Here is a 24,126-nt window from a genome sequence, read left to right as displayed (position 1 = left end):
CTCCAAATGAGACACGTGGTCGTCCACTTGGTTTCTGGGGTCGTAGCTACAGAGGTTCAGAGGCAAATTACACTGCAAATGAGAAGGAGATTCTAGCAGCCTATGAGGGAGTGAAAGCAGCTTCTGAAGTGATTGGAACTGAGTCACAATTGCTTTTAGCTCCTAGACTGCCAGTTCTAAACTGGATGTTCAAGGGCAAAGGTTCATCACCGCATCATGCCACAGATGCAACCTGGTCTAAATGGATGGCTTTGATAACCCAACGAGCACAAATGGGTAATCTTGACCGACCTGGTCTGGTGGAGGTGATCACCAACTGGCAGGAAGGCACAGACTGTACCAAACCTCCAGAGGAGAAAATAACTCGTGCTGAGGAAGCTCCTCCCTATGGTGATCTCTCTGATCAGGAAAAGAACTATGCTTTGTTCACAGATGGTTCCTGTCGTCTGGTTGGGAACAAGCGAAGATGGAAGTCAGCAGTCTGGAGTCCTACCAGGAGAGTTACCGAAGCGAGAGATGGAGAAGGAGAATCCAGTCAGTTCGCTGAGGTAAAAGCTGTCCAACTTGCTCTTGATGTGGCTGAACGTGAGAATTGGCCTATCCTTTACCTCTACACCGACTCGTGGATGGTAGCCAATGCTCTATGGGGTTGGCTGAAGGACTGGAAGAAGCATGGTTGGCAGAGGAAAGGAAAGCCTATTTGGTGTGCTGATCTATGGCAGGACATTGATGCACGGCTGGAGAGAACTCCAGTGAAGGTGCGGCACGTAGACGCACACATGCCTAAGAGCAGAGCCACTGAGGAACATCAACACAACCAGCAGGCAGACCAAGCTGCTAAGATTGCTCAAGTTGATACTAACTCTGATCTTGACCTTGATTGGAAACACCGAGGTGAACTGTTCTTAGCTCGGTGGGCCCATGACTCATCTGGACATCAAGGCAGAGATGGAACATACCGATGGGCTCGTGACAGGTCAATTGACTTGTCCATGGACGCTATCACCCAAGTCATCTATGACTGTGACATTTGTGCTGCTATTAAGCAGGCTAAGAGAATCAAGCCCTTATGGTATGGTGAGAGATGGTCAAAGTACAAGTATGGTGAAGCCTGGCAGATTGACTACATCACTTTACCTCCATCTCGTTCTGGCAAGCAGTATGTGCTGATGATGGTAGAGGCCAGCACTGGATGGCTGGAAACCTGTCCAGTTCCACATGCAACTGCACGTAACACCATTGTTGGTTTGGAGAGACAGATCATGTGGAGACATGGAACTCCAGAGAGAATCGAGTCAGACAATGGCATCCATTTCAAGAACAATCTTGTGAAGAACTGGCCCAAAGAGCACAGCATTGAGTGGATCTACCACATACCCTACTATGCACCAGCTTCAGGGAAGATTGAGTGCTACAACGGTTTGCTGGTAACCACTCTAAAAGCCATGTGGGGTCTAACTCTGAAAAACTGGGACAAACATTTAGCACAAGTTACCTGGTTGGTAAATAGTAGAGGTTCAGTAAACAGAGCAGGACCTGCACAATCAGACTTGGTCCAAACAGTAGATGGTGATAAAGTTCCTGTTGTAGGTGAGAAGAATCTGTTAGGGAAAACTGTTTGGGTATTTTCTCCTTCGGATGAGGGGAAACCTGTCCGAGGGGTGGTGTCTGCTGAAGGTCCTGGTCACACCTACTGGGTAATGCAAGTGAATGGTGAAACCCAGTGTGTGCCACAGAGAAATCTAACCTTAGCTGAGAGAGTCTAAATTCAGAGTGTATAATACAAGCTGTTGGGATTTTTGTGTTCTAGGTACCATCAGCATCCTACACTGAAAGAATCTATGAGAGAATCTACAGTACATGAGCACGAACCCAATGTCACGTGGGAGTCCCTGTTCTGGTCTCACCTGTGAGGAGACAAACTGTTCTGAGCTTTTGAATCACCTACATCTGAGATAGCTGGAATGAAGTGTGAACTGACCTTGCTGATATCCATTAGTGTAAATATTGGTTTAGATTAGATCAGATAATTCTCAGCGATCCTCTGAGTGAAGTAGACAGGGGTGGATTGTGCTAGTTTGAAGCAGGGTAGAATGGTTTGGTGAGAAAAAGTAGACCATAGGCTGTGAAAAGGAAAACAGTGGTGATGTCTGTTTCCCTCAGAGTTTCGCTGAAGAAGAATGTAAGCATTAGATAGCACTCTTGGGCTGGGCTTTGACTGAGCTGCATCTCCCTAACATCTCCTGCCACTCATCTTTGCTTCTTAACCTCTTGGCTGAACCTCTATTCTTCTTTAGGTCTGGGGTGAGGTTGAGAGAGGCAGGGGGAAGGTGCAGGGGTGGTTGAGAGCCTCTCCTGGGGACTCAGGTTTTTGGGAGGGGAGTTGTGTTTCTGTATTACCTTTTACTTTGTATTTTTCTGTCTATAACTGTATCTACTGTAAATATCTGCTTGTATATTGTGCTAGCTGTAAATAAATAGCTTCATTTATATTCTCAGAGCCGCCTGAGTCTAGTCTGGGTACCGTCTTAAGTGTGGGGGGGCGGGTAACACCCAAACCACCACAATCAGGCATGTCTGTTGGCAACTGCCTTATTAGCATTAAATCAATTCCCAATAGGGGAGGAGACGAACAGCCCTTCCCAGAAACATTGGGCCACTCAGGCATTAGAAGAGGGCCCATCAGTTGTAGTTAGAAATGATTTGGGAGAATGGGAATCAGGATGGAAATGAGCTTTAACAGGGCGTGGATACGTTGCAGTCAGAAAAGATGGCAAGGTCAAGTGGTGTCCACTTAAGTCTATTAAACCAGACCTCCAGAATAAAAACTAATGAAAACTGTGAGTTTTTGTCTACAGGACCTCTTGATTGGGTGCCCTGTAATGTGTACTTCCCAGTGGCAGACGACAACTCAAAAAGCGCTTCACCACCACCCACGCCAGAAAGTGTCCCACCAACAAGATCCAAGCAATGGCAAGAAGGCCCTTGAAAGGGAGGGTTGCGATGTCTCTGTGTGATTCTGATCCTGGGTATGGTAAAACCGTCCAATGGCTCATACGATCACCAACTGTGGGAATGGGTGCTGATGAGGCGGGAGGATCAAAAGGTAATGCAGAAGAGGATTACCCCGGGACCCCCTAGCTTTCAGGTCACTTTGTGTGAGTTAATTCCAGTTAGACCATGTCACCAAGAGATGAGCTTCTATGTTTGCCCCAGCTCTAATCCAGGAAAACCCTATTGTAATCTCCCCGAGCATCACTTTGGCACTCACTGGGGGTGTGAGACTATAGCTCCAGGTTGGGCACCGGGATCGGATCCGGACAGATTTTTGAGAATAGGCCGAGGACCTCAAGGATGCACCTCCTTCCCTAAATATTACCATGGAGGAATTGCGCCATCCTATGGCAGACCCAAAATTGGTGTAAGTACTATGGGTTTAATGTGATCAGAGAGGATGACCTGGGATGGACCATTGGCAAAACTTGGGGTCTAGGATTCTGGGAGCCAGGTACAGATAAGGGAGGACTATTCGTTGTCAAAAAACAGGAAGTAAAGAGCAGTGCAGCAATTGGCCCTAATGCAGTAATCAAAAGTGACAATCAACAGAGAAAAGGAAGTGTCCCTTCTCACACCGAGCCTCAAACGACAGAGCACAGGAGCCCCACAGATAAACCAGATGTGGAACTTGACCGCTCATCTGATAAATTCTTTCTTGATGTGCTAAATGCATCCTTTTGGTCCCTGAATCAGTCAAGCCTGAATCTCACTAAATCTTGTTGGTTATGCTATGATGAGCATCCCCCTTTTTATGAGGGTGTTGCCCTCAACACCTCTTTTAGCTATTCTTCAGATGGTAGTCCAACACAATGTGGGTGGAACACACCGCGGAAAGGAATTACCCTGAGTCAGGTAAGGGGTCAGGGTGTATGTTTTGGGAACACCTCACTATTCGACTGGGGAAAGGAGGTTTGTGCGAGAACCATCAAGGTCAATAAAGGGTACAAACGGGCTATCCCAGCTACACCTGCAATGTGGATTTGCCATCAGTTAGGAGTAACACCTTGTGTGTCCCCTGAACGCTTTAATGCTTCTGCTGATCTTTGTGTTCAGATTGTAATTGTTCCCAAGGTCCTACACCATCCAGAAGAGGAGATGTGCTACTACTGGGGAGAAGATAACGGCAAACGTCACAAAAGGGAGATCCTGACAGCTGTGACGATAGCAGCTCTACTCGGTCTGGGAGTAGCCGGTACAGCAACAGGAGTGACTTCCTTGGCAACCCAACAACAGGGCCTATCCCAGCTACAGGCCGTTATTGATGAGGACCTGCAAAGACTAGAAAATTCCATGGCCTCCCTAGAAGAATCTCTCTCATCACTTTCTGAAGTTGTTCTACAGCACAGACGAGGTTCAGACCTTCTGTTCATGCTGTCAGGAGGCCTTTGTGCCGGTTTGGAGGAGGAGTGTTGCCTTTACGCAGATCACGCCAGAGTAGTTAGAAACTTCATGGCTAAATTAAGAGAGAGATTGGCCCAAAGACAAAAGGATAGGGAAGCCCAGCAGGGATGGTTTGAATCATGGTTTAATCAGTCACCATGGCTAACCACCCTGATATCCTCCATGATGGGACCGATCGTGATGAGCGTGTTGAGTCTAGTTTTTAGACCCTGCATACTGAACAAGTTGATATCACTTGTTAAATGTAGGTTGCAGACAGTAGACATCTTGCTTATAGAGCACCAAAATCTGTTCTGAGATACCTCCAGTATTATTATCTTGCACAATGTATCTCCTGCTTTTACCAAAGGTTGTAATACTGTGAAGGAAATAGTTACAGAAGATAGAGATAGTACAGTATATGGCAGCTGATCTGGTTGTATATTTAGGGAGTGTTCACATGCCATAGGTAGGTGCACTTTAGTTTTTACTAACGATACTGTGAAGAATGTTCTCATCTCATACTTTTACACTAACTACTCCTGGTTGCACTACACTGTTCTCAACGGTACCTCATTTAAAGTGCCTTACTACTAAGATTTATGCTGTTAAGATCTTTTGACACTGTGACCATATTTCTATGCTCATTTCATATACAGTTTATACTGTTCTAGAAGTGTTCTATTTTAGCTACTTTTATTGTGCACAGAGAGGGGGGAAATGTGGGCAGCTAGGGCCCAGCGGCTGGAAGATGCCGTGCTGTACGGAAAGACAGGGCCCCTCTCCTTATTGCCATAACCAATAATAGTCAGCTTATGATGTAAGCAGGCGGAAATGATGTATTAACCCACACCATATAACCCAGCGTTGCCCACTAATAAACGCCATTTGCTTTCCACTGCATCGGTGTCTGTGAGCTGATGCTCCGTGCGGCCAGGGATGGTCCCTGAGCTGTTCCTGAGCCAGATCGCTGCGCGCCCCTGAGGACAACACATAGAAGAGGACGTGAGACACCATTGAGAGGGTTTTTGACATCCCAGAGAGGTGATTTGACTCTGTAGAGAAGGCTGTGTGACACCATGCAGCTGTGAGCTCCAGCTGCAGAGAGCAGTGCAGAAGTCTGATACCAGGAGCAGTGAGGGAAGGCCCAGGTGGGCAGTGAGAGGCATGGGGAGGTTGGGAGGGTGGGCAGTGAAGTTGTCCATTCAATGTCAGCTCAAAGGGACCTCCTGAGCAGCCAGCCTGCAGCACTCTCACTTGCTGGGTGCTGCTCTCACTCTCATCTGAGAGATAATCAAATACTTCCCTTTGCCATGAGCACTGAGCTGTGTTTGCTGTGGTTTGACAGCTTGTAGATAACTGCAGAGAGAAAAACAGCTCCTGAGGGCACTTGGGGCTCATTGCATGTACTTGAGGAGCTGCCAGGAGGCTGAAGAGACCTCTCAAGAAGTCTAAGTCAGAAGAAAAACTCAAAGAACCTTGAAGTCCCCAGGGACTTGTCAGTGCAGCTCCTTGTCGGCCATGAGTGCAGGGAGGCAAAGGCAAAGTGCAGGCCAGAAAAGCCTGGGCTTGGTTTGTGAAAAAGAAAGGCTAAGCCCTGACCCTCAGGCCTTGCCAAGGCAGATGCTGAGAGCCTCAAGACAAAATTTCATCTCCCCAGCCATGGGAGCAGAAGCAACTGCCAGAGCCAAGGGCACAAAGACCTCAATCCTCTTGGGCCTTTCAGCCAGGCCAGAGACCTTGGCCATCCCCACTGCAGCCTGTCCTGTGCTGTCCCATGCCTGCACCTCTTGCCCTTCAGGCTCCCCAGCCAGCTCTCCCCCTGACAGTTCCACTCCTTCCCTCAGGGCTCTCCACCCTTGCTGGAGTTGCCTTGGCACACAGCCAGGCATGGGCTGCCCACACTCCTGGCTCCCCTCTTGCACCACAGCTTTACCCTTTGAGTGACATTTCTGTCCTCAGCCCCAGCCTGAACCTTCCAAGCTGCATTTCCTAAAGGCTTCCTTCTCTGCCCACACCCAAGAAAGCTCCAGCAGCTCACAGCAGCCTTGAGGCAGCAGCACAGCACTCCCTGAGCCTTCAGCTTCTTAGAGAGAGCCTCCAAAGTCCACCCTGGCAGATCTTCTTCCTCCAGACCTCCTCTTTCATGGCCTTGTGGCTGCTCCTGTGGCTTATGGCCCTTGCCCTGAGGCCAAGCAGAGTCAGTCAGGGGTGGAAATGGGTTACAGGTGAGAGTTCAGAGCACAGGAAGGAGGTTTGAGGCTGAGGTGCCCATGGGAAGGCTGAAGGCTCAGAGATGCCTTTGAGTGCTGGGTCTCAGGACAAGGCTGAAGAGAGCCTTTGGTGCCCTCTTAACGGTGCTGGGCATGGTTCAGGTGAGGGCCAGCTGTGAGGAGCAGGGATTGGGTTGGGGCTGGGCTGAGTGCTGCAGTTAAGGCCAAGTGGTGAATCCAAGGGTAAAGGCTGGGGCCAGAATGAGCAATGGAGGTAGAATTAAGGGCAGGGATGTCTTAGGGAGGGGCTGAGGTTGAAGGGGTGAAGTGAGGAATGGGCTCAGCTCCTTTTGGGTAGAGTAGGGGCCTGGGGTCAGGGGAGGAGCAGTGGTTAGGCATATAGGGCTTGTGGACACTGGCTAGTGAGGGTTTGAGAGGCTCAAGGTGCATTGGGAGCGGATCAGGGGATCCAGTTTGTAATGGGACTGGGCCAAGTGAGTATGGGGAAGGTGTCTGAGGATCCAGTTTGCACTGGGAGAGAGGCCAGGCTGTGCTGAGAGGGGTGCTGGGAGTGGGCTACAATAGCAATTAGCAGTGATAGAGAGCCAGGTCTGAACTGAGAAAGGGAAAACCAAAGCAGTTTGTACTGGTGTGTGGCCTGGTCTAGATTGGAGGTGATCAGGAGGTCTGATTTGTACTAGGAAATGTCCCAGAGTGCCCTGGGATGGTGCCAAGGGTCCAGCGAGTACTGGGAAGGAGCACAGTGTGCACTGGGAGGGGTTCAGAGTATCCATGTCCCAATTGGAAGGGATCCAGTGAGTCCCAGGAGCATCAAGGGGATCCAGTTTGTGCTGCATTGTAGCCCAGGCTGTATTGGCCTCATTGCCTCCTTGTCCATCCTCAGGAGCCTGGCAGGGTCTGTGCCCTAGTCCTTGTGGTGGAGAGTCCCAGGGGTCACAAAATGGGCTTGAGCATGTCCTGTCCTGTCCAGACATGTTTGCCTGCCTGTCTGCATTGCAGCCAGAGGCAGGAAAACAGCACAAAAGGAACCCAGACAGCCCAGTCTGGTTTAGTCTGGTCACATGAGAGGGGTTCCATAAGGCCCACGCCCCTGTCGCGTGCAAGGCGTCTGCGCCCCCCATGTTTGGAGGAGAGCAGCCTGTGGGGCCTGCCTTTTGTGGGTATGTTTGGATGACTGCCAGAGGTGATTGGGTGATTGTGTGGCCAATGAGAGCATTAGCCTCGGGCACTGTGCTATAAAAGGGGTTGAACAGGTGAATAAGGAGCTTGCCTGCTCCTTCCTTCCTCGCTCACCTGCCGCTCGCCTGCCCTTTGCCTCAGCCTCCTCAGCCTCCTCAGCCACCTCAGCCTCCTCAGCCATGTCAGCCACCTCAGCCAGCAGCTGATTCCACATCGCTGCCCAGGTGGAATTCACCACAGAACTTCTGTTGAACATTTCCCTGCCTGTGCTTTGGGCCACAGACATTAGCACTGAGGACCAGTGAGTGTCCTGAATCCTTCACTGAAGCTTCTAAAGGAGTTTGGTTAACCTCACCAGCAGTGAATGAAGCTGCCAGACTCTGGGAAAGACATTTCTAAACCTTTCCAGATCCCATTGGGTAGAGACATTCTGTGAAACAGTTCTGCTAGCAGCACCCAAGAACTTGTGTGCAGAGTTGTAAATCAGTTTGGGGAATTCTCTTTGTATATATTAATAAATTATTTAATAACTTTTGAATCAGCCTCATTGCATTTCAGCCCAAACTCAGATCTCAGTTGGCCCCTGCATAACAGTCCTGCCCTTGCCATTGATCCTGTCCACATCCTACTGCCTCAGCAAGTGCCCTAAGGACTGAGGGAGGGACAGGATCTCCCTTGCCAGGGTGTGGAGGTCAAACCTTGGTCCTTTGGATTCATGAAAGCCCTCCAGGTGTGCTCAGCATCAGAGCCACCTTCCCCTGCTTGTCCTGACCTCTCAGCACTGCCTCCAGTTCTCTGCCCTAACCAGAGCCTGAGGACACCTTCCCAGTAGTGTCCTCACTGGGACCCATTAACAACTGCAAGAAACTTCAGAGTCTGAAGCTGGCTTCAACTTCTGAAGAGGTTTCATCATCTTCCTCTCAGCCTCTGAGGCTTACCCAGCACCAAAGCCACCAGAGAGGTCATTAACATGCCCAGGGCTGCTCCTCTGCTGCTGATCTGGGCTGGGCTCCTGGGCTGCAGGGAGCTGCTGGCAAGCGGGCAGCACTGAAAAGAGACAGCTCTGTCTAGGAGCAGCTCCTCTGCACAGCACAGCAGGGCTGAGGGCAGTGCCAGGGCATCTCAGGCAGATGAGAGAAGCAGAGAGAGCTTTGAGGTGGCCAGGACCAGGAGGATGCTGAGAGCTCACTGGAGCAGTAGTCAATGCAGTCCCTGACAAGGCGAGTCTGTGGGTGCAGGACAGTGCAGGTGCAGGTCCTGGAGGCATCTCCTGTAGGCACAGCTGATGGGCACTGTAAGGAGGACTCCCTGCCCAGAGGCTCTCCTCAGGCCATTGTGAAGAGCTGTGCAGCCCTGGGCTGCAGGCAGGGGTGGGCAGAGCTGTCCTGCAGAGCAGGGTCCCTGCAGCCCAGGGGCTGTGTGCTGGGGCAGGGACTCTGCTGCCTGCCAGCCTCAGCTCTCAGCCTGCCTGCAGAGCTCCCCATGGCACTGTGGGCAGAAGCTGAGGGTGGAAGAAGCCATCCCTGGCAGGGCAGGGCAGGGCAGAGCAGGGCAGAGTCCTTCTGCTGAGCAGAGGCTGCTGCATGGGTCAGGTTTGCTCCCAGCTGCAGCTCCCCCCGGGCATTTCTGAGAGGCCTTTCCTGGAAGGGAAGGAGTCTTGGCCCTGGAGTTTGCTTTCCTTGGTGGGCAGGGTGAGACTGGAATTTAGTTCTCCACTCTGCAGAAGACACTGAAGCCTCAGGTCCCCTTGGTGCTTCCCTGAGCTGCTCCTGAGTCTCTGCACAGCTCCAGATCAGCCTGGGCAGTGCCCAGCTGCTGGGAGGGGTCTGCAGGGTAGAGCTGGGCACACAGCAGGTGGGATGGGAGCTGCCAGCAGGGAGCAGGGAGAGACCTGGGCACAGAGAAGCAGCTGGTGGCAGGGACAGCTGCAGGCAGCAGAGACATGGGCAGGCAGATGGAGAGGGATCTGCTGCCAAGAAGCCTGGCAAGGGGCATCAGGCAGCTCTGGGCCACTCTCTGCCCTGCAGACACTTTTCCCAGTGCACCCTTTTGGTCTCCTCTCCGACCCAGCAGAGGCAGTGCCCTCAAAGCTGTGGGCTCCAGCTCATGAGTCATGGCCTTGACACCTGGACATGCAGCTGAGGGCTCCTGCAGTGTGCACACAGAAGGGTGACCAAAGCTCTTCAGTTGCAGCGTGTGAGGTGCAGGGAGCAGAGCAGGGCAAGGAGAAGGCTTCACACCAAGCCCCTCTGCCTTTGTGCCTTCTCCTCATTGTTTGCAGAGCTCTGCAGTGCTGGTCCCTAAGTCTCCCTCGAGCCACAAGACTCCTGCTGTGTGGGACTGGGGCTGGGCTGTGGTCACTTTGTGCTCTGACACTGTCACTGGAGGTCCTGCCTGGGAGGTGTCTTCATGGCAGCTGAGTGTCCAAGCTGCATTGGAAGCTGTGCTGAAGCCTGCCAGTCGTTGGTGGGGATGGGGCATGAGCTGAGCCCTTCCTCACTCAGCTGAGGCAGAGGCTTTTCTGTGGGCACTGCACCTTTGTTTTCAGAGAGAAGTGTCCCCTAACTTGTCACTGCTTTTCCTCCTTGGACAGGTCTCCATGGCCAGAGGCAGGCAATGTCCAACAGCAGCTCCATCAGCCACTTCCTCCTGCTGCCACTTGCAGGCACACAGCAGCTGCAGCTGCTGCACTTCTGCCTCTTCCTGGCCACCTACCTGGCTGCCCTCCTGGGCAACAGCCTCATCATCACCACCATCGCCTTGCACCACCACCTGCACACCCCCATGTACTTCTTCCTCCTCAACCTGGCCCTTCTTGACCTGGGCACCATCTCCACCACTGTGCCCAAGTCCCTGGCCAATTCCCTGAGGCATTCCAGAGCCATCTCCTATGCAGGATGTGTTCTGCAGCTCTTCTTCTTTGTATTCCTAATTACTGCAGATTATTTTCTCCTCACTATCATGGCCTACGACTGCTACATTTCCATCTGCAGGCCCCTGCACTATGGCACCCTCCTGGGCAGCAGAGCTTGTGCCCACATGGCAGCAGCTGCCTGGGCCTGTGGCTTTCTCAGTGCTCTGCTGCACACAGCCAATACATTTTCCCTGCCCCTCTGCCAGGGCAATGCTGTGCACCAGTTCTTCTGTGAGATCCCCCAGATCCTCAAGCTCTCCTGCTCCACAGCCTACCTCAGGGATCTTTGGCTTCTTGTGGCCAGTTTAGTCTGTTTAGTCTTTGTGTGTTTTGTGTTCATTGTGGTGTCCTATGTGCAGATCTTCAGGGCAGTGCTGAGGATGCACCCGGCTGTATCCTAAGGTGCTCTGCTTCTCTGGTCCGGTGCAGGTTGGTGAGGTGTAAGCAGGACAGGAACATGGAAGAAAAGTCAGTGAAACAGGAACAGTTCTTGTTGGAACTCAGGAAAGAGTCTTTTCCCTCTGTGAAGGAAACATCAGGAACAGTCTCTTGGTGTATGGCATCAGGGGAACTGGTGTAGGTGAGATGGCTGCAGACATCCTCTGGAGGGAAATCAGGAACAGTCTCTCACTGCAGGGCATCAGTGACGAATCAGGTGCAGGGTTCTGTTGGATGCCTCGTTGTGATGTGATGCTGTAGGATTCCTCTGGATAGCTGCTTGGATGGTGTGGATTCTGTTGGATGTGTTGTGGTGAGGGTGTAACTAGAAAAACAACTTCTAACCCCTAATGAACTATAACACAAGTATTACACAACTGTTGGAGTTTAATCCGGTGGAGCGCTATGGGAAAATGACTCTTTGTTCACCAATATGGTTAGATGGTCAAATCCCCTTTATTTCCGTGATACAGTGACTTATATGCGTTCTAGCAAGAGGCTGCTCCACCAAGATTGGCTACAGTCAGAAGGTCCAGGTTACATGTAATGCGTGCATAGGTTAACAATCTGAGGGTCAGCCTCTGGGGCTGGCAAAACTCTGCCCACCTGCAGCTGCACTCCACCCCCCACAGCTGCATGTGGGGGGAAACCACCCTGTGCCTGCTATCTAAGCTCCCAGGATGGATCCCAGGAAGTTCCCAGCATGGATTGCTCATGTTTATCAGTTCTTGTGTGCTCTGCTAACAAGAATTTCTCCAACATTGGTCTTCATCAAGGCCTGTGAAGATAAATGATCAAACACAAGCAAATACAAGAACAAATGCAGACATATTCATTTCCCAGGCTAACAGATCCACTGGCCTGGTCTGTATAATGTGATTACAAAAATCTCAAAAAAGGAAAAAATTTCTTCTGCTATCCTACTGTCCTCTAAACCCATTTTCTCCCCCCTCCCCTTTTTTTTTCTGATGCTCAGATATACCCAAGAAAAACATCCCATAATATCTTTATATCCTAAATTCTCAAAATTACAAACCCTTAGCCTTAACTTATCTTACTCTAAAAATCCATCAGCTGAAGGAAATTCAAGGAAAAGCAAAGAAACTTCAAGAAGATAACAATCCCATGGTATTCTTCAGAGAAAGGGAAAATCAGAGTTGTCACAAAGCTCATTCCATTGTAGGTAGCAGCTGCTTCAGTAGACTTCTATACTCAAAATATGGTACCATCAAAAAAGGCCTTCAAAAATAGTCCTGTCTTTATCTGTTTGAACAAGTTTATTGGAGGAAGGAGCTGACTGGCATTAGCCTACAAGCTCTATCATTCCCTGCTCCTAGTCCAGAATGTGGTTAGTGATTTGTAATGTGGATTTCAGTGCCCATGCTCTTGCTGAGAGAGGCAGCATGTCTGAGTTCTAGTAATAAGTGTGCTAGTCTGTCCTGTTTGGTGCGTTCTGTGTCTGTATGAGTTTCCACCCATTGTCAGTGGGACTGGCATCTCTGCTATTGCCTAGCAATTTCCCTCTCTTTCTTTTGCCACTGAGGAACGGATGCTTAGTCCGTAGAAGTAAGGTGACGGTGAATACCCCAGTCAGGAACTATTAGCTATCATTTTGAGTGCAAACTGTCATTATCAGGTGGCTAAAAAATACACCTTTGTGTGTCCATGCCTGTAACAGGGGCAAAAATGGTTCTAAGTCATCATCGTTATTCTTGCCATCATTTCCATAAACTATCTGACATCTGGCATTGTGTTCAAGTCCATGAGTAAGTCAATCTCCTGAGGTGCGACTCTGGCCTCAGTAATTTTCCAGCTCAAAACAATTCCGAGGCTCTGCTGCTTCCAGCAGAAAAAAATATCTGTGAAAAGAGATAACCAACTGGTGGAGGAGACGAGGGGGGGGGGGGGAACAGGGCCCCACGGACCTCTCTGCAGGTGGTGAGTGGGGGGGGAGGAGGAGGGGTAGGACCAGTGCTGCTGGTGTCCTCTACTCCCCATCTTGCCCAGCCCCCAGCTGTGTCAGCTCAGCCACCATGTGGCCTCAGTAATATCCCAACCTAAATAATTCTAGGGGCTCTGCTGCTGTATCTTTCCTGGGGTGTCAATCAGACCACTTCTTATGCAGACTGTCTCAACCGTTTTCAAGACTGCAGGCACAAACGTCCGTGAACGACAGAAAATAATGTCGTCCATGTAGTGATAGACAATTGTACATGCCCAATTTTTGTAAGGGTTGCGATGCTCTGGCAATGAACAAGCAGCAGAGTTGGTGAGTTCTTCATTCCTCACGGCAAAGCTCTGTACTCATAGCGGCTCACTGGTTCAGCTTCATTCACAGGTGGTACTGTAGAGGGAAGTCGCTGGCAATCTTGTTTGGCAAGGGAGATAGTGAAGAAGCAGTGGTAGGAAGTTTCGTGACTTGTGTATTCTGCAAGGTGACACTTACTGCTGTTACCAAGTCAACCCCGTGGCTCATGCCAGCAGCTGGGTAGTGGGTGTCCAGGTACCCTTTGCCTCATCTGCACTGCAGCTCTTGTCATCTGCACGCGGCTGCTCGCACTGGCTGTGAAGTTTCCTGACCAGCAAACTGCTGTGGCATGGCCAGGAGATTGGCACTGGGCGCACCACACCGAGGCTGAACAGCACTGCATTGTGTGACCCAGCTGGCCACAGCGATAGCAGCCCACAGGCGTCGGGCAGGTCTCCCGCTGGGTTGCCGAAACAAGAAGGACTTTTTTTTTTTTCAAGCGCAGTCTCAACCACCTGTGCTAACTTTCTTGCCACAGCTTGATCAGATGCATGTATGGCGTCCGCCACGAGCGCATATTGCTTCCTGCCCTGGGCACGGGATACTCGTTCTAACATGTCTTCCACAGACACCCCTGTGGGCAACGTGGCTAAAATACCCCGGGTCTTGGGATTAGTGTTTTCAAATGCCATGCTCTTCATCAGCCCTGCTTTGGTGCTATCATCCAACTCTCCATGTGTTAATGCTGCCCATAGCCGGTCAATGAAGTGACTATACTCCTCAGTCATCCTCTGCCTGATTCCGGTGTATGAGGGAGCAGGTGTTAAGCCGGGAGTGGAATAAAAGGCTTATAGTGCCACCTGGGCAGACAGATCATGAAGCTCTTGTGGGAAGCGGAGTTGTACCTCCATAGACTGGTAGCTACCCTGACCAGTTAGAATGTCGGGCATCCATTTTTCTAACAACTTAACTACTTGTTCCAGTGACTGCCTGGTATCGTCAGCGATAGCCGTGGGTGACTGGTGACCGCTAATGCACACCGAACCCCGAGAGCACACCCCTCCAACTGCGGCGCCATCGCCAGGCTCGGAGATGTCAACGATCGGTTTATTGGGCGTGGCCCCAGTAGGGAGGGGGGCGGAGGCAGGGTGTGGGGTGGGCAACATGGCTGTCCACCGGGATCGTGCTGCATACTCTTTTTCAACTCCACCACTGAGCTGGCAACCTTCCTGGGCATTCCTTGGACTGGAGCAGCATTAAGTCAAAAAAACTGAGCTACCGAGCTCTCTTTCTCTTTCCAATTTGTCGTGGAATGCAGTTTCACGGGAAATTCATGGGGAAAACACGCGAGGCTGACTTGTAAAGACCAAGTGATTTATTGCCAAAATACGAAGATCCTCTTCCCGAAACTAAGTTGCCCACGTGAATTCTTTTGATGAGGCTAGAGTAACATTTCAGAAAATAGCAAACAAAAGAGAGTCTATGATTCTCTAAAGAGTTCTTTGAGTCTTTGAAATTGTTCAGTCTTGATTTTAAGAGTTCATCAGTCTACTCACAGTCAGCAGCTTAGCAGGGTTTCAGAGCACCACTAGGGCGTTGTCCATTTTCCCCAGCTAGGATCAGGTCCAAGCAGGCCCTCAGCCTCTAGGATCGGGTGTCAGCAATCTTGCGCCGAGCTGAGACCGAAGCAGGCAGGCAGGTCGAAGCAGGCAAGCATGCTGGAGCAGGCTGATCAGTTGGAATGGGCCACAGGCAGGTTGGTAACATACGAACCGAACCAGACGATCCGAACCACAGGCAGCAATGGAGCGCTTGGGGCGGGGGCAGAGGTGGACACTGGCACCGTGCATGCGTCAGAACTGTCGGCAGCGACCGGCATGGGCAGAAGCGACTGAGAAGCCGCAATCACAGCATGTCTTTTGGGTTTCATGTCTAGTAATGCGCGGAGCACATCCCGCCAGGTGGGACCTAGCTGTTGAGCTGTCTTAGAGTCTTTTCCATTGTTAATAACTGCGTCCCACAGTGCATCTCCGACCTCCCACTATGCTTCTGATTTAAAGATCATGGGAGGCTCACTCATAGGACCCTGTGCATGCGCCCGGGCCAACAACTCTCAGAGCTTCTTAATTTCTTATGGAAGCCCTATCTTAGAAAGAATACACGCCAGAAGACACAGTGCCGCATCAGATTCCATGTCAGCTTACCTTTACACAGGCTGTTCACTCACAAAATGAACGTCCAGCAACTGCCCCATCCTGAGGCAGCGCTACCCGGCCCAGCGTCACCAGATGGTGATAGTGTCTTTGATACGAAGAACGTCCACAGGATGATCAGCCCCCTCTCTTCGGGCCAACCCTCTGGCCTCCTGATAGCAGTCTTACCCACTGCTGGCCTGCCTCAGTCTGAGCCGAATGCCTGTTTCACTGTTCAGGCGCCAATTGTTGGAGTTTAGTCTGGTGGAGCGCTATGGGAAAATGACTCTTTGTTCACCAATATGGTTAGATGGTCAAATCCACTTTATTTCCGTGATACAGTGACTTATATGCACTCTATCAAGAGGCTGCTCCACCAAGATTGGTTATAATCTGAGGGTACAGAGTTACTTGTAAAGCATAGATAGGTCAGCATACCGTAACAATTTGAGGGTCAGCCTCTGGGGCTGGATAAACTCTGCCCACCTGCAGCTGAACTCCACCCCTTGCAGCTGCATGTGGGGGGAAGCCATCCTGTGCCTGCTATCTAAACTCCCAAGATGGATTCAAGGACATTCCCAGCACGGGTTGCTCATGTTTATGATTTCTGTGTCCTCTTGTGGTGGAGGGGCAGCAGCCCCAAAACTGAGGCTTACCTATGCCTCTACATGCCCAGACATGTTCTTCTGCCAGGACCTACGAGGCAGCAAACAAACTGTGTAACACACACACACCCCCAGTCCGTGTGCCCCTGAGGCCCGGGCAGGGAATCTCCTATTGGGAGGGTCCTGGCATGTCTCTACTGCCTACTGGGGCAAGGTTTGGCTTACTGCCAACCTGATTGGTCATTTTAGATGTCCAATGAGCCACGAATCTCGTCCAGAGCCTATAAAGAGGGGTGCATAGCAGCACCACGTGGTCAGACGTTCAGACAGTCCAGAGGTTCAAACCGTTCAGAAGCTTAGAGCATGTAGACTCAGCTCTGATCCACAGCAGCACCTTGCTGCCCTGACCCAGCTTGCATGGCCTAGACACAGGATCAGGCCTTACTCACTTGCAAGCATTACAGAGGCTCAGACCTCATTCATTGATCTCAAGGCGCAGTCAAGCTATCTGCAAGCCCTTTGAGAAGCAGAGCACATTCATGCCTGCACTTCATACATATGGGGAGCCAAGAACCCCCGGCCTAAGCCTAGAGCTATCTTGATTTATCTATGGAGTTAAGTCTCCCTGCAGCACGGCATAGACTCTGCTTGCCCGGCATAAATACTGCTTGCCAGCTATCCTGTAAGTCTGGGAAGACCCAGAGCCCAGCAGACCATCAGACTGTCTGAAAATCTGCAAATGCAGCCTGCTAGCTGTGAGACCGTGTTAGAAGCTACACAGACAAGTCCTCCTCCTGCACCTGGGAATTCCTGCCAGCTGATCATCCCTGGACACGCACAGCATCCAGAAGCCGCAGCTCCAAGGCAGAGACCACTCCAGGAGAGAAGGTTAGAGAAACTCAATTTAACCCAGAGACTGGGAACTTTATCACCCCTTGCAAGCCGGGACAGACTCCAGCTCACCAAGACCCCAATACTGGGCACACGCTGAGACAGATTCCCAGAAGGGTGATTAATGATTAATACTCAAGAGCATCACATCTAAGTAAGCTTTGATTCCTTTGTAATATAAGTTATCTCTATCTTAAGAGCACATACAGTTTCAGCCCTTGCTGGGCTAACACTAGAGTTGTTAAGAGGCATTAAGCCTAAGAAAATATTGCTCTCTGTCAATAATTGTTAACAATTTGATATTTCCATTTCATAATCAATCCCTGTAAATATATCCCAAAGCTATTTTCATAAACTTGCATAAGAACCTGATTTCATAGTGGTTGGGGGTGGTGTAAATTTGTAAATATTAATTTTAATAAATAATTTTATAAAAAAATCAAACCCACCTCAAATTAATTTCTCACCTCCCCCTAACAGGGGAGGAATAGAGAAAACCCCTCCTTTCTGCTAGCAAGAATTTCTCCAACAGAATCATGCTGGTGATTGGCTGTGGCCTTCGCGTCTAGGCAGTGGTAACTCTACTCTTTGTCTCGGAAGAGTATAAATACTGAGGGACTTCCTGCTCTTGGGGGTTCCTGCCTTAGAGATCCTGCCTGCCTGAGCGTTCCTGCCTGCCTGAGAGTTCTCCTCCCTCCTGGATAGATTCTGCAGCAGGAGTCCAGTGCTCTGCTCCAAAGGGCAGCTTCACCCATTAGTGCCTATTAAGGCTTTAACGACTCTCCTGCGGCTTCTGAAAGAGAACCTGAGCAGACAAGCAGCTGGACCACCCTTTTCAGCCAGCCTGACTGTGAGTTATTTGGCTCAGCTTTATTATTAAGGAAAAAAAAATGCTGTAATTTAATAGCTCAAAGCCTTTTCCAACTTCTGGCTTCCAAAACAGTCAAATTACCTATGGCATCCTGTAGACCTTCTCAAATGAGCTGAATCTGCTAATTAAAACTAAATTAATTTCTGTATCTAGTTTGGGTGGGTTTTTGGGAAAATAAAATAACTCTGTTTTTATATACATCCCTGACTCTGTCCCCCACAGCAAACTGCTGGCTAAGCTGTCAGCCCGTGGCTTGGATGGTAACACTCTGTGCTGGGTTAGAAACTGGCTGGAGGGCCGGACCCAGAGAGTGGTGGTGAATGGTGCCACATCCAGCTGGCGGCCAGTCACTAGTGGTGTCCCTCAGGGATCAGTGCTGGGCCCAATCCTCTTTAACATCTTCATAGATGATCTGGATGAGGGCATCGAGTCAGTCATCAGCAAGTTTGCAGATGACACTAAGCTGGGGGCAGATGTGACTGAGTTGGAAGGCAGAAGGGCTCTGCAGTGGGACCTTGACCGCCTGGACAGATGGGCAGAGGCCAATGGGATGGGGTTCAATAGCTCCAAGTGCAGGGTGCTGCACTTTGGCCACAACAACCCCATGCAGAGATACAGGCTGGGGTTGGAGTCGCTGGAGAGCAGCCAGACAGAGAGGGATCTGGGGGTACTGATTGATAGCCGCCTGAACATGAGCCAGCAGTGTGCCCAGGTGGCCAAGAGAGCCAGTGGCATCCTGGCCTGCATCAGGAATGGTGTGGTCAGCAGGAGCAGGGAGGTCATTCTGCCCCTGTACTCTGCACTGGTCAGACCACACCTCGAGTACTGTGTTCAGTTCTGGGCCCCCCAGTTTAGGAAGGACACTGAGATGCTTGAGCGTGTCCAGAGAAGGGCAACGAGGCTGGTGAGAGGCCTCGAGCACAAGCCCTACGAGGTGAGGCTGAGGGAGCTGGGGTTGTTTAGCCTGGAGAAGAGGAGGCTCAGGGGTGACCTTATTACTGTCTACAACTACCTGAGGGGTGGTTGTGGCCAGGAGGAGGTTGCTCTCTTCTCTCAGGTGGCCAGCTCCAGAACAAGAGGACACAGCCTCAGGCTGCGCCAGGGGAAATTTCGGCTCGAGGTGAGGAGAAAATTCTTCACTGAGAGAGTCATTGGGCACTGGAATGGGCTGCCTGGGGAGGTGGTGGAGTCGTCATCCCTGGGGCAGTTCAAGGCAAGGTTGGATGTGGCACTTGGTGCCATGGTCTAGCCTTGGGCACTGTGGTAAAGGGTTGGACTTGATGATCTGTGAGGTCTCTTCCAACCTTGGTGATACTGTGATACTGTGATACTGTGACTCAGCCACATTAATTCCCTGCACCACAACAGTCTGGAAGCACAGCTTGGGCCTTCCTCTTGCTGTCTTCTGCCACTTCAACTGGGCCTGCTGCTATCTTCCCCCACTGCTGGTTTGGTTGCTGCTGCTTGACCCCTTCCTCACCTTTGCTAAGGTAATTGTATCTCTGTAGTAGTTGATTTCTCCTTACACTATGATATTTGGACTATAAGAAATACAATTTCATTTTTCCCTGACTTTCCAAACAAATCCCTATTGTGGTGAGTATATTCCACGGCAGAGGGATCCATACTCCAGTTCAAGTAATGTCTCTGGTTATTGCTGGATCTGGTCAGTATCTGTAAAGTGTTTCCATGACCATATGAAGAACTGATCATTACTAAAATTAGTGGCCAGGGGTGGCAGAGTTCTGAATATCAACATTAATAATATTAATTTTGGAAAAATTATCATCTGGCATTAATTAATCTCCCCTTCGTAACAGCTCTGTGACATCACAGAGCAGGATGTGAGACTTCACAAAGAGGCTTGTGTGGCACTATAGAGTGTGAGCCATCACAGAGTGGGCTGTGTGACGTAGTCGAAATGGCTTTGTGACATCATAGAAGGGGATGTGAGACACCACTGAGAGGGTTTTTGACATCCCAGAGAGGTGATGTGACTCTGTAGAGAAGGCTGTGTGACACCATGCAGCTGTGAGCTCCGTCTGCAGAGAGCAGTGCAGAAGTCTGATGCAAGGAGCAGGGAGGGAAGCCCCAGGTGGGCAGTGAGAGGCATGGGGAGGTTGGGAGGGTGGGCAGTGAAGTTGTCCATTCAATGTCAGCCCTCAAGGGACAGCTTCTCCTGCCAGGCCAGACCTCCTGAGCAGACAGCCTGCAGCATTCTCACTTGCTGGGTGCTGTTCTCACTCTCCTCTCATCTGAGAGATAATCAAATACTTCCCTTTACCATGAGCACTGAGCTGTGTTTGTGTTACGGAGGGGAGATTGTTTGGGAAATGCGAGGCTGAATTTGAAAGAATTTAAATGATTTATTACTATAAACACTAGGAATCCCCTTCCCCAAACTTATTTATAACTATCCCACCTAAGTCCTTTATATGCGGTTGCGAATTAAATTACAGAATGACTATGTGTAAGAAATCAGGAATTTAGCAACAGTTTGAAAGAATTTAGGAAGAGAGTCTGTGGCTTGAGAGAGTTCCACTGGAAGGCTTCGAGAGATTATTCTGTCTTTAAATCACATTTCTGTTACTCACTGTCCAAATTCAGTTCTGAAAAGTTCTCAATATCGTGGATCAGGGCGCGCTGTCTGAGCCTCTGTGGGTGTGGTCAAGCCGGGTGCTGGCGTCTGGAGGCTGGCGAGGCAAATTGGAGTGCTGATCGAGTCATCTCTGTAGCCGTGCTGTGCCAAGCTGTGCCATGCCGTGTGTGTGTGAGAGCGAGTGGGCGAGAGAGTACTCGCAAAAGGTGGTTTATTAAGGCAATGCATCATCTTTTATAGTGTCCAGAAGAGGTGTATCTAGCCAAACTCGGACAAACATACGTGAACAATACAGATTGGTTCAAAGTTAGGTGTAAGGCATACATAGTCTGCTTTTACCCAAAACAACCTGTGGTACCACCCCAGGGGTCAGCCCCCAGCAGGTGTGCGTAGAGTCCTCACGATGTCTGAAACCCAAGGACTCTTTCTCAAAACAATGGCTCATGTTTACAGTTTCTGCCCCTCTGAGGGAGAAATCTTCCGAAAGGCCGTAACGGCTGCTGGGACAGTGTCTGTCATCATACAGGCAGATGAAAGCAATGTTTTGACTCCTCGATTGATGGTCTTTTGAGCCATAATTTTGTATAAATGAGGGTTTTACAAGAGGGCTTTGTAACCCTTCACCACATATCCCACCCTCTGGCTCATTGGGCCAGAAATCGAAAAATAAGATGGGATATACATATTATACACAACCATTATATATATAAGCCTTTAAACCTTAAAGTATACAAACAGTGTACATAATATACATGCATAACTATATTCTGAACCAGATTAAGACAGATCAACCCCTATATACCCACCCCCTGATAACAAAACAACTTTATTATGATTTCAAACATTTGCAAGGCAAGGAAAACCTGTTATACATGAAAGCAATTTCAGAAGTCTGGGATAATCCATCGCATGCTTATGCGATGAGTTTTCCCATTTATATCGGTTGCTTCCCATGCATATAACCCATTTGGTTTTGGTAAGGTCATGGGCACAACTCCAATCGAGGGCAAGTTTACCATCACCGGTTGTCCCACCTGTAACTTATGTAATGAGTGTTGAGGGTGTTGGGATTTATCTGGTGGATGATTAATGTTTCCCACTGGTTCATCAGGACAAAATGCTTTGACCTTTGGGCTGCCATAGTTGCCCCATCTGTTATTCACAATAAAGACTGCATGTGGTAAGTGTTTATCCCAATTAACTTTTGATATGATGGCATGCTTCTTGATTACAGCATTTGTCCTCTCTACCATGCCATTAGCTTGGGGATAGTAGGGAGTATGGAATACCCATTTGACCCCCTCACCCTTAGCCCAGTCTTGTACGGATGACGCTGTGAAGTGAGATCCGTTATCGCTCTGAATGTACTCTGGCATTGGCAGAAAACTGAACCACTGCCTTAAGACCTCAATGGTCTGAGCGCCTGTGGCAGCACTGGTGGCTGTAGCCATGACTAATCCTGAGACCACCTCCACCCCCAACAGTATGTATCTCTTCCCATGTGAGGGTTTGAATGGACCCACATAGTCAATTTGCCATGTGCTCCAGAGCTTCTTGTCTCTTCTAATGTGCTGAGCTGGTGCTAGGTTGGGGTGATTGGCTTTAAGCCTAATTTTGCACTGTGGGCAAGCTGAAATGATTGCCTCACAAGTGGCTATAGAAATTGGCCATCCTCTGGATCTACATTCGTAGTAGAGGTCTGCCTTTCCTGAATGGCCTCTTTTAATGTGTAGCCATTCAGCTAATCGCCACCAATCATCCTTCTCGTTATTGACCATATTTATTTTTGCCAAGTAGTCTACCTGATCATTCCAGGTTGCAGCTGGGGTTTGCTGTTTGGAGTGCCCTTTAACCCAGCCCACTTTAAGGGGTCTAGATTGGCCTATCTCCAACAGCCTCTGCCAGTCATCAGCCCTCCAAACTTCTACGTTTGAAACTTTCCACTGATTCACTTCCCACTGGCAGATCCACTCAGTGGCGCCTTTGAGTGTGGAGTAGGAATCAATGTAAATGGTTTCTGCTCCATGCTCTGCTGCTAGCATGAGAGTGCGTAGTTCCCCTACCTGTGCACTGCCATCACCCTCCTCAGTGATGGTTTGGCCTGTGTCAATCTCCAAGGCTGTGGCTTTGTAACGCCACTTGGACCCCACCCTCTGAGAGGATGCATCTGTAAACCATACTCCTGACTTATCCAAGTCTGCGGTCATTTCTGGGGCCACCTGAATAGGAGAAGGCTTGTATGGTTGGTCAAGCAGTGCTTTGTCAGGGTTTATGGGCTGCTGCAATTTGGATACCTTTGTAGGTCCTCCTCTCAACGGCAAAATCTGTGAGATCCCCTCTAGGTAGGCGTACCACTTCCTTATAGTAGCTTTCTGGGCAATCCCTTCTGGTGGAGGAGGTCCTTTGAGGATTGCTTTCAACAGCGGGAGTGGGCCTTGCACTACAGTGTCTTGTGTAGTGCGGAGTTTCTCTGCCTCCTTAACAGCTCGAGTTAGGGAAAGGAGTCCCTTTTCCCATTCCGAGTACTGTGTCTCGGTCTCTTTAATTGCTGTTGATGAAAATAAAAGAGCTTTGCTAGGACCATTGGGTCCCTTCTGGAATATTCCACAGTATGAGGCATGCTCGGAAAAAAACCATTCAGCCCGTAGGGCATCTTGTGGGTGCAGGGGCCCCAGTCTCTGGTATGCCTTTAGTTCATCTTTAAGAACTCTGAGGCTCTCAGAATGTCATGGAGTCCAGTCCCAAACTTTGTGCTTCTTAAGCAAATCATACAGAGGACGAGCAATCACGGAGAAACCTGGAATGTATTTTCTCCATTAGCCCAAGGTGCTCAACAATTGTTGCAGCTCCTTTTTGTTGTGGGGTATCTGGCCCTTTTCAATATTTTGTAAGATATCCTCTGGTACTGACACTGCGCCTGCCACCCACCAGGATCCTAGGAATTTAACCTCCTGTCTTGGGCCTTGGCACTTATCCATCAGGATAGTCAGCTCTTGGTCGGTCAATAATTTCCAAATGTCCCTGGCTACTGCTGCAACTTGCTCCTTGTCATTTCCTCCCACTAGGATGTCATCGATGTAATGATAAACCTTGACATCTTTGGGAAGTTGAATAGTGTTATGCAAGGCTGCTAGTGTGTTATGTGCTAGTTTCACTGTGTTTATACCCCTGTGGGAGGCTGTTGAAGGTGTATTGAATACCTTGCCAGGTGAATGCAAATTGTGGTTTGTCCTCCTCCCTCAGCGGTACCATGAAGAACATGTCCTTCACATCCACAGTTGCCATCCAGGCGTGAGAAGCTGCTTGGATTGCTGTCACTGTGGATGATAAACTTGGAACTGCTGCAGTGAGAGGAAGGGTGTTATTATTGAGTTTCCTAAAGTCAATGGTTAGTCTCCACCTGCCATCTGGTTTTTGAACTGGCCAGACAGGTGAATTGTAAGGAGAATGAGTTCTGGTGATGATTTTTCTTTTCTCCAGGTCAGCTATCACTTCGGTAATGCCTTGCCTAGCTGCTG

The 24,126-nt window shown here is 49.8% G+C and overlaps 2 protein-coding genes across 12 annotated transcripts in view; one reads left to right on the top strand and one right to left on the bottom strand.

Moving 5' to 3' along the window:
- LOC135174134 (gastrula zinc finger protein XlCGF17.1-like) overlaps window positions 1-24,126 on the bottom strand; it is an 872,006-nt gene that overhangs the window by 43,574 nt on the left and 804,306 nt on the right. The window lies entirely within an intron of this gene.
- The window catches only part of LOC135174153 (gastrula zinc finger protein XlCGF49.1-like), a 60,359-nt gene that overhangs the window by 16,660 nt on the left and 19,573 nt on the right, over window positions 1-24,126 (top strand). For 9 of the 11 annotated variants that reach the window (XR_010301757.1, XR_010301756.1, XR_010301754.1 and 6 more), the window contains one exon: window positions 1,811-2,498. The exons of the other annotated variants lie outside the window; for them this stretch is intronic. Coding sequence is in view for 1 of the 9 variants with exons in the window: in XM_064141393.1 (XP_063997463.1) it covers window positions 1,811-1,833 (23 nt within the window). In the remaining 8 variants the exon portion in view is untranslated. Of the gene's footprint in view, window positions 1-1,810; window positions 2,499-24,126 lie in introns of those variants that run through there. 11 annotated transcript variants of the gene reach the window in all.

This window comes from Pogoniulus pusillus, unplaced genomic scaffold (assembly GCF_015220805.1).
Source record: "Pogoniulus pusillus isolate bPogPus1 unplaced genomic scaffold, bPogPus1.pri scaffold_47_arrow_ctg1, whole genome shotgun sequence".
NCBI classification, from domain to species: Eukaryota; Metazoa; Chordata; class Aves; order Piciformes; family Lybiidae; genus Pogoniulus; species Pogoniulus pusillus.
This window is presented reverse-complemented; position numbering and strand designations above follow the sequence as displayed.